At 41.8% G+C, this 18492-nt stretch overlaps 1 protein-coding gene across 3 annotated transcripts in view; it reads right to left on the minus strand.

The window, feature by feature from the left end:
* Window positions 1–7374: 7374 nt before the first annotated feature.
* Window positions 7375–18492, minus strand: part of ARHGEF26 (Rho guanine nucleotide exchange factor 26) — a 136058-nt gene continuing 124940 nt past the window's right edge. For all 3 annotated transcript variants that reach the window (XM_070374471.1, XM_070374462.1, XM_070374468.1), the window contains 3 exons: window positions 10905–10972; window positions 9614–9718; window positions 7375–7531 (listed from right to left, as the gene is read on the minus strand). In XM_070374471.1, the coding sequence (XP_070230572.1) occupies window positions 7389–7531; window positions 9614–9718; window positions 10905–10972 (316 nt within the window). In that variant the 3' untranslated portion in view covers window positions 7375–7388. The remainder of the gene's footprint in view (window positions 7532–9613; window positions 9719–10904; window positions 10973–18492) is intronic.

The raw sequence follows: 18492 nt of genomic DNA on the forward strand, positions 1-18492 counted from the left end.
TATCAATTGTACTCGTCTTTTCAAAGAACTAGCTATTTGTTTCACTGATTTTCTATTTTCACTTTCATTGATTTCTATATATATATATGATTTCTATATCCTTTTTTCCTTCCTTCTGCTTGTGTTTACATTTTTTTTTATTTCTAATTTCTTGAGGTGGCAGCTTAGATTTAAGTGTTTAGTGCCATAAATCCCTTTCTAAAACACTGCTTTAGCCCCAACATACATGTTTCAATGTCTCGTGCCATTCAATCAGTATATTTTTTATGTCCTCAATATATTTCCCTCTTAACAGATTGAGTGTGCTGTTTAATTTTCAAGTGATTAAAGATTTCTCTGTGACATTTCTGTTAATTTCTAGTTTGGTTCTTCTATGGTAGTTGGAAAACAGTTCTTTTAATTATTTTTTTAAAATAATTTTATTTTTGACTGTGGTGGGTCTTGCTGCGTGGACTTTCCTCTAGTTGCAGGAGGTGGGGCTGCTCTCTGATTGCAGTGCACAGCCTTCTCTTGTGAAATTTGAGCTCTAGGGTGAGCAGGCTTCAGTAGTTGCAGCTTCCAGGCTTAGTTGCTCTGTGGCATGTGGGATTGAACTCTGCTGCATTGGCAGATGGATTCTTTACCTCTCAGGCACCAGGGAAACCCTGATTTCAATTCTTTTAAATTTGTCAAGTTTATTCCCCAGAGTGTGATCTATCTTGGTGAATGTTATATATCCGCATGAAAAGAAAGTATAACCTCCTGTTTCTGGGTGGAGTGTTCCCTAAGTTGATGTCAGTTAGGTCTCATTCCTTGATGTCGTTCAGTTCTATACCATTACCCACTGTACTGTGGATTTGTCTGTTTTCTCCCTTGAGTTCTGTTAGTTTTTGATCATGTATTTTGAAGCTCCAGTATTTGGTACTTACACACTTGGGGTTACATCTTTTTCACAGAATGACCCTTTTATTGTTAGGTAGTATTCTTTGTTCCTGGTAATTTGCTCTGCTTTATGTTCTAGTGTAGCCCCTCCAGATTTCTTTTGATTGGCATTTGCTTGATACTACCTTTTTTCCATTCATTTACTCTATACTTACCGTTATAATTGCATTTGAACTGTTTCCAAAAGTTGACAGCATATAGTTAGGTCACTTTTAAAATCTGTCAGTATCTCCCTTTTAATTAATATATTTATATCACTTAGATTTTCTGTGTGCCATTTTGTTTTTTGGTTCTCTCTTCGTTCCTCTCTTTGCTTTTTCTTGCCTTCCTATGGTTAGTTACCTGACAGTTTATTTTTATTTATTAAAGTTTATTAAAGTATTCCACTTTACCTTGTCTGTCGTTTATCAGCATATCTCTGTAAAGTTTTTGCTTGCTCTGTGGATTACAGTGGACTTCCCAAGTGGCTCAGCAGTTTAAAAAAAAAAATCCCTCTGCAATGCAGGTCATAACGGGTTCGATCTCTGGGTCAGGAAGATCAGCTGGAGGAGAAAATGGCAACCCACTCCAGTATTCTTGCTAGGAAAATCCCATGGGCAGAGGAGCCTGGTGGGCCACAGTCTGTAGGGTTGCAAAGAGTTGGACACAACTGAGCACATGATTATAGTATACATGTATTGCTTTAGTTTTTCCTAAATATTTAGTTTTCCCAAACGAACTGTTAGTGAAGGTAGCTCAGTTGTGTCCAACTCTTTGTGACCCCATGGACTGTACTGTTCATGAAATTCTCCAGGCCAGAATACTGGAGTGGGTAGCCTTTCCCTTCTCCAGGGGGGGTCTTCCCAACCCAGGGATCAAACCCAGGTCCCCTGCATTGAAGGAGGAACTGTTTAAAGACTATATTTTTTAGAGAAATCTAAGGTTTACAGGAAAACTGATCAAACTGTATACTTTTACTCCCTTTTAACTTCCCCTATTATTAGCATTTTAGTACATTTGTTACAATGGATGAGCCAACATTAATGCATTATTAACTAAAATCCATGGTTTCCATTAGGGCTCATTCTCGGTATTGTATATTTGAACAAATGTATGATGACATATATTCACCATGACTTAACCATGCAGAATACTTTCACTACCCTGAAAAAAGTCCTCTGTGCTCCACTTAATCCTCCTTTCTTCTCCCTGAACCCCTAGCTCTCATGGATCCTTTTATTGTCTCCATGGTTTTGCCTTTTTGAAAATGTTACATACTTGGAGTCATTTAATGTATAGCTTTTTCACATTGGCAACTCTTCCTTACTAATAAGCATTTAAGGTCCTTTCATATCTTTATGGCTTGCTAGCACATTTATTGCTGGTTAATATCCCATTGTCTGGATGTACCACAGTTTATCTGTTCATCTATTGAAGATTATCTTGGTTGCTTCCAACTTTGGCCATTATAAATAATGCTGAGATAATTTTTGTGTAGATATTTCTGCGGACATAGTTTTCAACTCATTTGGTTAAGTATCACGGAATGTGATTGCTGCATCGTATGGTAAGTGTTTAGCCCTCTAAGAAACTGCCAAACTGTCTCCCATTGGCTTTTGCATTCCCACCAGCAGTGAATGCCCCGAGTCCTCACCTGTATTTGGTATTGTCAGAATTTTAGTCATTCTCTCATTTTAATATTGTAGTTGCATAATAATATATGATCTTGAACATCTTTTTCATATGCTCATTTGCTATCTATATATCTTTGAGTTTTCCATATTTTTGCCCATTTTTAATTGGGTTTTCTAATTATTTAGTTTTAAGAGTCCTTTGTATACTTCAGATGCTAATCCTTTACCCAGATTTTTTTCAAGATTTTTTCTGTGGATTGTTTTTTCATTCTCCTTTTAATGAAATTCACCTTACCAGTTTTTTCTTTCATTGATCATGTCTTTGGTGTTTAAGAAGTCATCTCCAAACCCAAAATCACCCTGACTTTCCCCTGTATTATTTTTTAGGAGTTTTACACTTTTACATCTTAAAAAGTTTCCAAATAAATGGATAGTTCTTAATTTTTGTTACTGATTTCCAATTTAACTATTTTATAATCAGAAACCATTCTGTATAACTTCAGTCCTTTAAAATTTGTTGAAACTTGTCTTACAATTCAGGAAATAGTCAAATTTAAATATTCTACCTGTGCATTAATGTATGTGCTGAAATTGTTGCAGCATGTCCTAGAAAAGCCTATTATATTATTTCCATCTTATACACTTTCATTGATTTTTATCTATTTTTTATACTTTTTATTTTTCACATCAAATGAGACAGCTATGTTAAAGTCTCAAGCTGTGACTTTGGACTTGTTATATTTTTGCTTTTACTTATGTTGAGAACATATCATTGCATGCTAAGTCACTTCAGTCGTGTCCGACTCTGCGACCCCATGGACTGTAGCCCGCCAGGCTCCTCTGTCCATGGGTTTCTCCAGGCAAGAATACCGGAGTGGGTTGCCTTTTCCTTCTCCCAACATATCAGTGGAAGAATATATATTTAAAATTGTCACATAATATCTTCCTGGCTAAATGAAACTTTATGTAGGCTGTATCCCTAGTCATACGTTTTATTTTACAGATGGTTGTATATTGATATAGCCACAGGTAGTGAATGTTACCATGTTCTGCCCAAACCTCCGTCAGGAACTGCCAGCAACCAACAGCTTTTGCTCATCAGCCATGTACAGGAATTGTCCTTGGCTGAAGGAAGTCGTCTCAGCCAAAGGCATGTCCCCTTTCTGGACACAGCCAGCATCCTTTGTTAAGAACAAAATTGCCAAGACCCACCCCCTTGCCAAAGCCCCTCTTTCTCCTCTCCTCTGAGACTCCAGGTAAATCTTTGCACTCACCACCTGTCCTCTCCATGCTTCCCTGTGGGTTTCTTCTAGCCTCTCTTCCAGTTCTCCAATAGCTTTTAACTGTCAAATCTGACATTAAACCTACTTGCATAATTTCTAGTTTTTTCTTTTTTTTCTGTCACTTCTTGTGGTTAATTATTTATTGCTTTTTGAAGTTTGGCTTTATCTCCATGTTTAAGCATGCTCAATCATGTCCAACTTTTCGCTACCCTATGTTGTAGCCTGCTAGGCTCCTCTGAGGTTTTTTTTTTTTTTTTGCTTAAACTTTCATTTGAGAATTTGTTTTTTGGAAATAATTGAGAACTAAGATGATGGTAGCTTTCTTCAGAATGAGGTTTTGTTTCCTCTGAAGGACCTTGGTATGCCATAATCCCAAAAAGTGAAGCTTGAGATTCTTGAGTTTCCTCTCCAGAGTAAGCCCTTTGGGGACCACACCCACAAAAAGGAAGCGGTGGTAGGTACTGTGGCCTGTGTTACTTAGCGCACGGAGGATGGGCTAAAGAGGAAGGTGCATCTTGCTACTCCAGAGATGATACTCCGTATCGCTCTGCTCCCCTCGTCTGTTACTACCTGAGTGAAAATGCAACAGAGATGCCTTTATAGCTCCTATCACACAGCTCTGTTTTAGCTGCAAAGACTGCTGGAAAACTAGCATTTTAAGGTGTTGTAAAGAGTGTTGCAGACAGAATCCTAAGACAAGCCCCATGATCTCTGCTTCCTAGGTGTTGACATCTCCAATTAGGTTTACTGCATGGCCAAATAATTACGCAGATCTAATTAAGGTCCCAAATCAGCTGAATTTGAGTTCATAAGGGAGATTTTTCTGAGGGTCTAATAACATGAGTTTTAAAAAAGTTTTCTCCAGCTGGTAGCATAAGATGAGAGAGATTCCACGTGTGAGAAGGACTGAACATGCCACTGCTGCCTTGAAGGCAGAAAGAGCCACACAGCAAGGCAGTCTAGTCCCTGGAAGCGGTGAGCACTGGCCCACCTGCCCTCCCTCCAGCAGCCAGCAAGGAAACGGGCTCCACACAGCAATCACAAGGAATGGAACTCGGCAAGTAATGGGTAGGAGCTGCAAAGCAGTCAGGCCACCGCTGTGATTCCCGTCTTACGAGACTAAATGCAGAGAATTCAGCCAAGCCATCCTAAACTTCTTACGTTAGAACTGAGAAACCATAAAGGAATGTTATTTTAAGCCACTGAGTTTGTGGAAATAATAGTCATTCTTTGTCTTCCACCAAGATTCACAAAGGGGTAAAATGTCCCAAGTACAAAGGTTCAGATACTGGGTGGCCAAAGTGAACAATAAGGTGTTTATTCCAAGGGTTAATAACTAAATGATTTGAGATAAGCTATTCAGTCATGAGGTTTTGTGGAAACTCTTAAGAAATAGGATGGCCCAGTTCTTAAAAATGCCCCAGCGTTTTAGAGCAACTGAGGCCCACATGTATCCAAAAAAGATCAGACAGACAGCTTTCATACTAGCTACAGATACCTTTTGAGTAGAAGTCTGATTTAGCTCAAAATGCAGCAAACTTAAATGTACTAAAATGAACATGTCCTACAGTAAATTAAATCACATCAGCACGAAAGAACAAGTATATACAAAATCTTTATAAACTCACATTTTTGCCAAAAGTGTACAAGCAGTCTCATTTCACTGGGACAAAAAATATTTTTGTTCTCCACAGGTCACTGAAAGAAGTCATTGTACAATTCAGAGAAGCTATACATAGAAACTGAACTGGGTGTGAAAAACAATACTGTGTCACTTACAGTTGAACTGAAACATTGTGAATGTGTTAATACCTGCTATAAAACAATGTTTTATCTAATAAACAGTATTAACCCGCTTGCTAAACAGGCTTTGACTTATGCACGTATTTCCAGAACTGTTCAACATCTCATACTGATACAGGATCCATACAGTTGCTAATTTTTAGTTTTAATAGGGTATAAGCAAAAAATAATAGAACTGGTCTCTTTGCAAAGCCACACATTTACTTTCCTTCTGTGAAAATGACCCATTAAATTTTTTTAGCCTCTCCTCCAAAAAGTCTGTGGTGTTTTACCAACCCTGAAACCTCACTAGCTGAGTCCATGGCTACTCTCCACTGACAGACTTGCCCAGACCTCAAGTTGCTCAGGACCTGGAATATCTATACCCAGAAATGTTCCACTGATAAAGGACAGTGGTCCGGGGTGACGCAGCCACAGGTGCCACCCCACCACGGGCTCAACTGCTGCAGTGACGGGACACAAAGCAGGTGAGCCAGGCTCGCTCGCCTCCGGCACTGGGCTTCTGCAGTCACTCACACAGGTAAACTGGTTGGCAGACAGCAGCTGGGGACATGGCAGACAGGACCTGAGTCCTTGAAGGGTGTTCCCTTTGCCAGGCCCTCTGGAAGAGAATGGAGTAGGGGTGGAAAGTAGCTGCCCATAAAAAAAATCATTCCTCCCCCTCACTCTTCCAAACCCTCCATTCCCTCTTTATGATAACATTCAATTATAAGAACTCTCCTCTCTCCTTGTACTAGTGGAAGAAATAAAGTTCTACAGATAAGAGTTAGGGGACTTCAGCAAGCAAGGCCTTTAGTGCACATAAAATGAGTTCCCATTAAGGTCAAAATGTTATGTTGTAATTAAGTACCATGCTGGCTTCTTGATACCTTTTAAGGTCCAATTTTACCTTCTTTGAAATGGTTAAAGCATGTTTCAGCCAATTTCCTTCTGCAAATAGGAGTAGGAACTGTCCAAAACTTCATGTTATTGAAGGCAAAGCGGCCTCACGTCATCTAATCAGCTCAGTTGAGTCTGTTTTTAAAAAGCAGGACCCTTGTCCTATATTCAAGATTTTCTCACGTACGTGAGGCATCTAAATTCTATGTTGTTAGAGTAGCCTATGTTTTATTAGAATATATTTACCTAAGACCAGAGTTAGAAAAAAAAATCTTCTAAGGCTCCTTCCCTTCCAATGAGGAAAGGGGTGACAAAAATTCAAGTGTCAATTTCCCTTTTCTGAGAAGAGGTTTAGAAAGGCTGGGCTCACCTTCAGAACTCTAGCAGTTCCTTTTGAAATCTATCAGATCTAAAATATAAAAGTCAGGAAAAATAGTTACAAAACTGGGCATTTCTTAAAGCCATAAAACCTTGGTCATACTGGAAGAACCATGTGAAGGAGATGTTTAAAGAGAGCTAATATACATTCTTGGTTAAATGAAGACAGAGAAAATGAGGATGCAACATCTTACATATATTTTCTTTTTATGTCAGGACATGATACAATGAGGAGTCGCTGAGGCAGCCTGATCCCTGAAGTGAACTGCTCAGCTATTCTGTTAACCTAAAGAGGTTTGCAAAAGGCTTGCTGTGCACAGACTGAGCTTTGCGGACTAACCGTGTCCAGTAGCTGTTCTCCTGAGAGAACAGAACCACCTGGCAAACTTAAAGGCAAGTGTTTCCATTCTTAACTAGGCTATGTTAAAATTAACATCAAAACCAGCTCTGAACCAACCAGCCCACCATGATGTAGTGCAAATCTCGCAGTGGCAGAATACCCTCGGAAAGGCTACACGTTGGTCTCCAGTCCCAGCAAACGGCCCATTCTCTCCACATTCTTATCAATTGTAGCTTGGCACGTTATCTCCTTAGCACATTCCATAGGAAACCAGCCCCGTTCTCCATCTCGAAGTCTTTCCCCTTCATACCAGCCTGCAAAAAAGAGCAGAGGTCTCAGGGGACACCAAGTATTTGGAGGAATCTTGATTGTGTTTGGCTCCAAGGGAGGAGCGTAGGGGCAAATTTCAGAGCCAGCATTCTGCCCCAGGTTGGATACCACAGATGACGCAAGGTGAGGAGAGAGGTGGAACAGAGGGAAACCTTTCAAGAGGGGATCAATGGCATATCATGATGAAAGGCAGGACATGATCAGAGGCCCTGAAGTCAGCTGGTTGGGAGAGTTTAGGAGCTTGGGCTGAGTTGAAGAAAGGAATGTTGATGCTTTGGGTAGCGAGAAAGTAATTTTTTTTACTTTATTTTTTTATTGAAGTATAGCTGATTTACAGTGTTTTGTTAGTTTTAGATGTACAGCAAAGTGATTCAGTTATATATATATATATTTTTTTTTTTTCAGATTCTTTTTTTCCCTTAAAGGTTGGTTACCTCAGAAGTCTCGAACTGTCCTGATTTGTTTTCATTCCTTTATTCTGTTCCATGGCAGTGATTTCCACTACTGTGTATTCCAACTCACTTATCCATTCTTCTGCCTCATTTATTCTCCTGTTGATTCCTTCTAGGTATGTTTTTCACTTCAGTTATTGTATCCTCCCACTCTGGTTGTTATCTTTTATAACTTTTTAAAACTCTGTAACTTCTCTGTGCATCTGTTCTTTCCCATATTCTTGGGTCATCTTTATGATCATTACTCAGAATTCTTTCTTGAGTAGATTGCTGATCTCCACATCAGTTAAGTTGCTTTTCTGAGGTTTTATCTTGTTCCCTTGTCTGAAACATATTCCTGCGCCATCTCATTTTGTCTAAACTTCTGTGTGTTTTTTTTGTAAATTTGGAAGGTTAGTTGTGTTTCTCAAACTTGGAGAAGTGGCGCTCTACAGGGGATGTCCTGTATGTCTCAACAGTACACTCCGCTCACTCACATCACCCAAGGGCCAGAGGCTAGCTGGTGCCTTCCCACTGGTAGGTGGACCTGGGTCTTGGCTCTCTGGTGGGCCAAGTTAACATGGCCAATCAGCAGGGCCATGTTATGGGTTGTGTCTACAGGTGGCTGTGGGTTCAGGAATTCTTTAGGGAGCCTGTCTGCTTATGTCTGTGGCTGTGTTCCTGCTCTGTTGATTGGCTGGCCTGAGGCTTCCCATTACTGGTGCCTCTGGGATGTTGGGTAGAACCAGGTCTTGGTACTAATAAGCCAGTATGTCAGGCACCAGGATTATCATGTGGTTGAACATAACCCAGTATGCCTGCCACCAGTGTCTGTCCAGACAGTGAGCCACAGCTGACTCCTGTTTCCTCAGGAGAACCTCCAAGACCCGCAGGTAGGTCTGATGTAAATTCCTGTGGAGTCACTGCTTTTGCCCTGGGTTCTGCTTACACATGACCTTGTGTATGTCCTCCAAGAGTGAAGTCTTACTTCCCCCCGACCTGTGGAGAGCCTACACTCCCACTGGTTTTTGAAGCCAAATCTCTGGGGGCTACTCCTCCTGATGTCAGACCCCCAGGTGAGGAGCTTGAAGTGGGGCTCAGCACTCACTCCTGTGGGAGAACTCTTGTAATATAATTGTTCTCCAGTTTGTGGATTGCCCACCTGGGCGGAGGGCATGTGAGATTTGCTTGTATCGTAAGTGCATCCCTTGATCTTGTTGGGTTTCTTCTTCTTTGTCTTTGGATATACAGTATCTTTTTTTGGTAGGTTCCAGTCTTTTTATTGATGGCTGTTTACCAGTTGTGATTTTTGTGTGCTCAGGAGAGGAGGTGACCTTAGAGTCCTTCGACTGTACCATCTTGTCCCCCATCTGACTTAAATGAGGAAGGAGGAAACTCTGGAGATGAGAACTAGGTCACTGGGGGACCAGGAAGGAAGGAAACCTTTCATGGTTCCTTTTGACTAACAGCCATGTAACTGCAGCCTATTAAAAAACATTTAGAAACAGTAATGTGTAGATAAAGGAGAGAAAGGTGCATAGGAGAAAACCAAAGGTTAGGGAACATAAGCATTGACAATAAAATGAGACCCTGAATGCCGGACCACCACCACCCCACTGAAGCACTCCCACTCACCATCGCTAACACGCTGATAAATAAGGACCACATCCGCCACCTGCAGAGAGAGTTCATCTGGCTGCTTGGCAGTAAATGATCGAATGATTTCCACTTGGGTCAGTGCTGAGGGGGAAAGAGGACATAATGAGAAATGAAACAGGGACAAATCAATAATTTGCATTTACTCAGCCAGCATGGATAGAAAAAAGGTAGGCTCCAAAAAGAAGCAGAAATGAGTTTCTAGAACTCCCTTACTCGGCCCAGAGCTTCAGTTAGAAGCTCAGAATCAAGAGAGGCCTTTTATGATACATGAATCCCCTCAAAAATAGCCTTGATAAGTCATTAGATACATCACACAATACAACTAGAAACAGCCACGGGGGAAACTGAGGCAAGACAGATTGGGTATGTGCCAAGGCCATGCAGCTGAGGATAAAATCCAAAATCTATGCAGTTCTCCTGGTTCTCACCCAGGGTGCTGCCCCAGCCCACCTAGAAGCACCTGCGAGCTGCCAGAGAAGTGTAGAAATAAAAGAAGTTCCAGCCAAACGTTAGATCCTAACAGACAAACTTTTACTTCAGTGATTTGGTCCTGGCTGACCTGAGTTCTTACTTTGTTTTTTAATATAAAACTTGATTCCAGAGAAATTTCAAGCCAGTCACTAAAGCTTTGACTTTAAGCTGTGATTTGTGAGTGCTCCAGGAGATCCAGTTTTGTTGCCCCAGTTCTTTGAATTTGCCCTTCCAGCTAGAATCACCCAGAGCAGCATAACGTCAAAGCAGAATGCTTAGCACATGGCACTACCCTTCACTGTGTCAGTTCCTAGCTCCCTAGAAAATTAAAACATTTTTAATATTATTTAATAACAAAAAGTCAAAAGGAAGGGTAAAGTGATTTACCTTAAGGTTAAAAGTACACTTTAGTATGGAGAAGGTTTAAATATGCTACTACTGCCCATTAACAAACTAGAAATGGAGGAGCTTGATAGTATAAGCAAGGCGGTCAAAGTACATTTAACTTTATTCTATCATATTATATAAATGATGCACCTAACTTGCAGGTGATTTAAGAGACTCAGGAAGGCTATGCAATGATGTGCCACATTTATAGAGCAAAGAACTGCACTTGAGGTTGGAATTTGTCCCCTTGTCTTCCAAAGCGGGGTGCACCCAGTGCTGATGTGGGGCAGCAAGAAGGAAACCTTGGAACTTAAAAGCGGGTAGTGTGAAATTTAACCACTAACAACCCAGCAACCAGCAGGGGGCAGAGCTCTCTCTGTTTCAGATTGTCAGCCCTCTGGGTACTTACAGGTCCGATCTGGAGGCTGCTTCCCACTGCTGTGTCCCAGGGCGGTTATCCAACGGGCTCGCTCACTCCTAAACGCAGGGAACATCCAGTTTAGAGATTCGACAGTGCTTAGATACAGAATGAGGTATATTCTAGAATGTAAAGGCTTCTTTCCCCCAAAACAGGGCAGAGATTCTCTAGAAAGGTAAGCACTGGTCTTCAAAACCAATTTTAAAATGATAATCTGGAAAATGTAAATAAGCCCCAAACAAGTCATTGTCAAGAGATTCTGAATGACTCTGTCTTGTTATTAAGTGGAATTTCTCATATGACGGTTTGTTGTTGTTGTTTAGTTGCTAAGTTGTGTCTGAATCTTTTGTGACCCCACAAACTGGAGCCTGCCGGGCTCGCCTGTCCATGGGATTTTCCAGGTGAAAATACTGCAGTGGGTTGCCATTTCCTTCACTAGGGGATCATCTTGTTAACAAATAGCTGATTACACTAATAATCGCAAAAAGATACTCTGTACACTCACAATCTGACATTTAACATTTCAAAATAAAATTTCATGAAAAAAAAAAATCCTAGTAAATCTATCTCTTGCCACTCCCTCCTCTCTTTTCCCTGCACACTCACACATTTCCAAATAAATGAGAAAACTGGAAAACTGACATATTTAAAGTTGTTCTGTCCTCCTACAACAAACATTGCCAAATGTAAGCCTTAGTGAACTAGAAATTCTGTTCTCAGATGCTTAAAGTGATTTCATGATTACAGACAAAAGAAATTTTTTAAGGTTTAAAAAAAAGATTTTTTTATATTACGCTATAATTATATGAAACAATAATTATTTAACTAAAAGATCAAAAGTTTAAGATGAGCAAACATTACTCTGTAATACAGTAACCCCAAGTTTCTGATTTGGACAGTCAAATATTAGGACTGTGATTAAATAAACCACACAAACATATACACTTTAAAATCTTTTAGGAAGCATTTGTCAGACATACCACTTGAGATACATTATTTCCTTTAAGTTTCCCAAAAGCCTGTTCAAAGGATGAGAAGACTAAACAGAAGTTCCAAGGTAAGTGACCCAAACCAAGGTCAGTTTCTACTACTATACTCTACCTAAGTAAGGGATTAAGAAAGGGATGCCTTATAATAATAAAAAATAACCAGATGGGACCTAATAAAACTTAACAAGGTTTTATACAGAAAAGAAAACCATAAACAAAATGAAAAAATAACCTATGGACTGGGAGAAAATACTTGCAAATGATGGGACCAACACGGGCTTAATCTCCAAAATATACAAACAGCTCATACAGCTCATAGGGCTTCCTTGGTGACTCAAGAGAGTGAAGAGCAATGAAGGAGATGGGTTCAATCCCTGGGTCTAGAAAATCGATCCCTGGCTCGGGAAGATCCCCTGGAATAAGGGAATGGCTACCTACTTCAGTATTCTTGCCTGGAGAATCCCATGGACAGAGGAGCCTAGTGGGTTAGAGTGCAAGGGGTCACAGAGTAGGACTCAACAACTAACTTTCTCACTTTCATACAACTCAGTTAAGAAAAACACAATCAAAAAATGGGCAGAAGACCTAGACACTTCTCCAAGGAAGATGTACAGGTGACCAGTAGGCATATGAAAAGATGTTCAACCTCACTAATTATCAGGGCTCCCCTGGTGGCTCAGACAGTAAAGAGTCTGCCTACAGTGCAGGAGACCCAGGTTTGATTCCTGGGTTGGGAAGATCCCTTGGAGAAGGAAGTGGCAACCCACTCCAGTATCCTTGTCTGGAAAATCCTATGGACAGAGGAGCCTGGCAGGCTACAGTCCATGGGGTCGCAAAGAATCAGACATGACTGAGCGACTAGGCACATAAAAAGATAGCCTCACTAACTATTAGAGAAATGCAAATCAAAACTACAATGACGTATCACTTCACACCAGTTAGAATGGCCATCATTAAAAAGTCTACAAATCACAAATGCTGGAGAGAGTATGGAGAAAAGGGAACCCCTCATACACTGTTGGTGGAAATGCAAGTTGGTACAGCCTCTATGGAGGTTCCTCAGAAAACTAATGAGAACTACCATAAGGATGCCTTAACAGCCTGGACGTGAAAGATGGTTCTGTCATTCCATCTTTATTCTCTGACATGTATCCATCCTTCCATCCAGACCAACTTGTTATAGTTGGGAATTTGACATGCTGTTCCATACCTTTCCTATTCTTCTCAATCTTGAGTGTGATCTTTCCTCTATTTTTAACCAAGCTGTGTCCGCTCATTATCACTACTTAGTTCCCTGTGGTGGCTCAGTGATAAAGAATCCACCTGCCAATGCAGGAGACGCAGGTTTGTTCCCTGGGTCGGGAAGATCCCCTGGAGAAGGAAATGGCAACCCCTTCCAGTATTGCCTGGAAAATCCCATGGACAGAGGTGCCTGGCAGGCTACCGTCCATGTAGTCACAAAAGCACTGGACTAAACAAGATCATATTATTGAAGAACATGCATAAAAAACTGCACTATTAAGTGTATACAGATCTGTAAGTATTACTTAGGTACAACCATGTACTCACACCCCCAGATCAAGACACAGACCTACCAGGAGGTTCCTTTCTGTTCTTTTCCAATCAATGAACTCCCGCAAAGGTAACTGCTGTTCTGATTTCCATCACACAGACAAGTTTTGCTTATTTTGAACTTTATGAAAATGGAATCCTATATTGTTGTCCACTTTGATATATCTGGCTTCTTTTGTTCAAAACATTCACCCAATATTGAAAACACAAGGCTCATCTCCTCCAGGTCGGCCTCCTCTGAAGCATGAACCACATTTCTGACGTCATCTCGTTCTGGTAATGCTGTCCCCAGGCCCCCCTCCACATAGCTCTGTCACACTGCTGGGCAGGTACATACTTCCTGAAGGCAAGCACCTTATTTGTGTATCTGCCTGCACATAACAGGAACTAGTAAACACTGACCTCTGCTAAATTGTTACTACGCATTGCACACTGACCCCATCTTTTATGGGCTTATCTGTTTCTCCAACTGGGCCATAGACTCCTCCAGGACAGGAACTGGATCCTGTAAATAGTATAAGGGATTGTGTATATGCCAGGTATGGTGCTTTTTTGTATTTAGTGAGTACCATCTCATCTTTAGAACAGTTTTGAAAATTATTACCATTTTTTTTTTCAGAGGATGAAGCTGAAGTCTGGAATGTTAAGCACCTGCTCATAGTAAAACTGCTAAGTGGTAAAGTCAGACTGTAAGCCAGGCAGCCAGGGATCAAAGAGGTGGCGCTCCTTAGCAAGTGCTCACAAAATAACCAGGGAGGCAGGAAGGATAGAAACTGCAATTTCCTGAAAGACAGACTTACTTAAAAGAAAAAAATGAGGCCAATCCCTGGTTGAGCTGCTGTGTCAAGTAGTAATATGCAAAGTTCATATAGAAACTCGTGACACAGCCTTGCTTTTAAGAACTTCATCTCTCTCTAATACAGGCCCAGGGCTTTAAGGAGGTTTTATAAGGAGCCAGTAAAGCACTTCCTCTCTCCATATAATCCCTTTGTTAGGTAAGGGATTTTTTTTAATTCAAGCTCAATGAGAATTTCTAAAGTACAAAGGCAATTGAAAACTAAACAGTATCTTAAGGATGGAAGCGCTGTTTGCCAAGCGTAACCTGAAACGATCCATCTGTGTCTCCACACGCCATATCCAAACCTGTCCAGCTCACCATAGCATCTTCACATGGCCCTTACTGCCGTCTGCAGTCCTCAGCGTGGACCTTCTCTGGCCCTGAGTGACTGGTCTCAGCAGCAGCCTCACCCCGCAGCCAGCTTCCAGAAGTCCAGATGAAATCTCGCTCCTGTGGCATACTGCCTGGATGCTAATGGCATCCTTTAGACACAGCGGCCCCTCACAGGGACTCCAGGGCACAGAACAAGACACTCCTTGTTGCCTTGCTGAAAGGAGCCGCTTCTTGAAAGGGCTTCAATGGGATCAGCCCCACCCCCTCTGAGATGCCATCAAAACCGCACGACATTACCCGGGGCTTCCACAGACTGTGCCAAGGAGCTCCCGCCTGTCATGAGGCGGAAAGCACTGCATCTCTAAAGCAGGGAGGAGACTTGCTCCACGTAAAATGGAATTCTAAGAACAAGAAAACCTTGGGTGTAGACATACCCATTATTAAATTTAGATATCAGGTCCAGGGCTCAGAAGCAGACAGCTATTTTCTCTAGGGACAATGAGACAACACAAATTAACAGTCCACACCAAACCTAGTTCATTGAGATTTCCCTCTGCCCAAACAAAGTGCCAGAATCGACAGTCAATGCCACTAATGGAGACCCGAGGCAGGTCAACTTTTAAGGCACTTCTGACTCCTCCTTTCAACCGGCATTCACCAAGTCCTTGCCTTTGCAGGAGCCCTGTGGTAGGCAGGGGTTGCTAAGTGAGTAGTACGGGGTCTCTTGCTCTTCACAGCCATCAATGAGGGATCAGAGCAAAAGACAAACACACAGAATCCAACGCATCCTGCATTGTGCTGGGATGGCGCCTTCTCTGTAAAACCCATCTGACCAGGAGAGAAAGGGGACTGAGCTGAGGAGAGACCCCTTTGACACAGATATCTGGAAACGCAGTCCTTTCTCTCTACATGCGTGAAATGATGCACCTCCAGTTCCCCACTCAGGAGTCAGCCATCGTAGCACCTTGACCTGTCCCTTATATGATTATGCACAGGTTTAAACTTAATTGCACAAAGGTCAAAGACATAGCCAAGCTGGACTTTCATTGAATATCAGGCATCTGCTAGAAAAAGACTGATACATCCTGAGAAAGTGGAAAGCAGACTGAAACAGGCAGGAGTGTGGATGAGATAGAAGGGAATGAATGTGCCCATGGAGGGCTTCACTACTGGAGGGGGTCGTCCTGGTTTTTCAATAGAAGCCCAGAGACTTCAGCTGCTGTTTGACCTTCCTTTATCCCTTTTAAAATGGCATTTGACCAGACCCCTTTTGTGCTCCTTTTCACAGCCTGCAAATTTACTTATGGTTCCTTTTGAAACTCCTGTACCCATGGCCTTTGGAGAAAAAGTCCCCTGAGCCTTCCTAAGGTGACCATGCAGACCGCTGTTTCTGTTCATTCTCTCACACATTCAGTTCAACGAGATGAATTCAATATGTGATCCAAAGAAAACCCGCAGGGCAGAAAACATTTTCATGAATGCTGTGCAACAAAGCCTTATAAAGCTGTACCAGCTCAACTTATTTTAAAAACTCTAACCAAAGCAAAGTAGTTCCCCTAGCTCACTAAGAGTTGTAAAATTCATATTCTGTGACATGTCATATGGTTAAATCAATTGTTTCTTGTTTGTCCTATCAAACAGCTCGTGAAACCTAGTCTGGTCCATACATCCTAGAGTTAACTTGAAGTGGGTCAACTACCTGTTTCCTTTAAAAAAAAAAAAAAAAGGCCAACGCCATCACCTGCTCTCGTTTTCCTGGATATTAATGATGAGGAATCACGAAAGATTAAGTATCCTGATGGGCACCTACAAATGTAAAAGATTATTAGACGTAGATTCAAAAAATACTACAACCTAAAATAAATTTTTCCCATACAAAGTGTCATCTCTGGATTTTTTTCTTAAAGGGTGAAGAGTAGGTTAGACACACTATTTACAGTTTTATTCCATCCTATTTACTTCCTGTTAATTAAGTCATTAACAGAAGCAGGAAGAGAGCAAAAGACTGCCTGCAAACAATGCCCCTTTATCAGGAGGCCCAGGAGTGGGCTGTCTGAATGGCTGACAGGACTAACCACATCCATTAGGCATCTAGTTCATCTTGTGAGACAAATTTTGAGAAGGACCTCTGATTACAGCTTAAGGTGATTATATCTTATAGCAAAATAGAAGATAAAAGTTTGTGTTCATTACTAAACATGTCCTGCACAGGCTGGACCCAAATGCCATCCAAATTCCACTGAGAACACAGGAAGCCAAGGACACCACTTGCCACAGCCTCACTCCATGCCAGCTGCAGCTGTCTGGGCTTCCTTTTAATGAAGGCAGACAAAGGGGGCTCCCGGGCTCCAACATTCCTCTTGAAAGGCCAGGGGGAGAAGCGACAGTAGGAAACCATTCTGCCCTCGTCCTTTTATCAAGGGTCAGCTTCTGTGTTTTCCACAGACTATTGTCTCATTAATAATACAGTGACTTAAGATCTTTAAAAAGCAAACAGATATAACAGTATGGCTTAGAGGTACATCCTTAAAATGGTTTAACCACATCCCTGAGAACAAATGTTGCAAAACAGGTGGAATTTAGATAACACTTGCTCTAGCAGCACAAAACTAACAACAACAAAATCCCAGTGAATAGAGATTGAGAGAGAAGCAGTATTTCCCTGCACTTGGTTGCAAGTCCACCTTGGCTTGGATATAGAAAAATGAATTCGATTAATTGTGGGGCAATTCCAAAAAATACTCATTGGGAACCTGCTATGTACCGAGTGAGAAAAAGACAAAATAAGCCGAGTGTGGGCATTAGTAGTAAAACCATGCAGAAGCGGAGAGAAGAGTTAGAGGCTCTGAGGATGCCTCAAAAGGTAAAGGATATGCGGTTGTCCCGGGGGGAGGTGGTGGGATGGAAACATGTAGGAAGATGCAATACACTTTCATTCAAGAAGAACCAGTCCAGGATGGATCTGTTCAGACCTAGAAGCATCAGAAATGGTACCACGTCTCCCAACTGGATAATGTGAAATTAAAGAAACGGGCATGTTAGGGGAAGCAGAAGGTACCAGTGATGACCAGTTTCAGAAAGGCTGCATTTCTGAAGGGGAAGTGGAGAGGAAAGGTTACATGTGGGGAAAAAATGAGAGTGCACAGATAACAGGTTGAGAAAAATTCAAAAAAGAAGGGTCAGCATAAGAGAGCTGGATGGCTAACGAAATGGCATTAGAAGTAAAGAAAAAGGAAATCTGGGCTGCTGGGGGTGGTCCCCAGGAAACCATTGCTCATCTTCTGATGCAGTGCCCTCAACCGGGCAGCAGAGGAAGACACCATACTGAAGATGGTTAAGGAGTAACTCAGTATAGGGCATCAGCTGCTCAAACCAAAGCACCATCAATTCCTCTTTCCCTCCCGGCTGCCCCAACTCATCCAGTCCTGAAGCTGGCCCTGTTGCCTCTGCCTCCACAGTATGTTTCCATCTCCTCTCACAGACTACAGTCCATGCTGCCATTTGACTCATATAATAGGACCCTAACTGCTCTCCCCCATGAATCTCCTGCCTCCACACCTGCCTCTCCAGCTTATGCAATTCTAAACCAGTGCTTCTCGAAATATCTGGGGTGAACTGGTCTTCACCACCCCAAGACCCCCACCCCTGTTCCAATTCAGTGTGGACCAACTGTTCTCAAATACAATGAAAATGAGTTGCTGTTGAAATAATCACACACTCTGATACTGCAGAAATGTCAAATTGCTGTATGTTTTTAACTGTTTCCCTCAGGCCGGGCCAGGAACAGTTTGAGGACTGGCAGCCCACAGAGCCTACTGGAATAGCTCTGCTGGAATGCTCCAGGCTC

Source organism: Bos mutus, chromosome 1 (assembly GCF_027580195.1).
Source record: "Bos mutus isolate GX-2022 chromosome 1, NWIPB_WYAK_1.1, whole genome shotgun sequence".
Lineage (NCBI taxonomy): Eukaryota > Metazoa > Chordata > Mammalia > Artiodactyla > Bovidae > Bos > Bos mutus.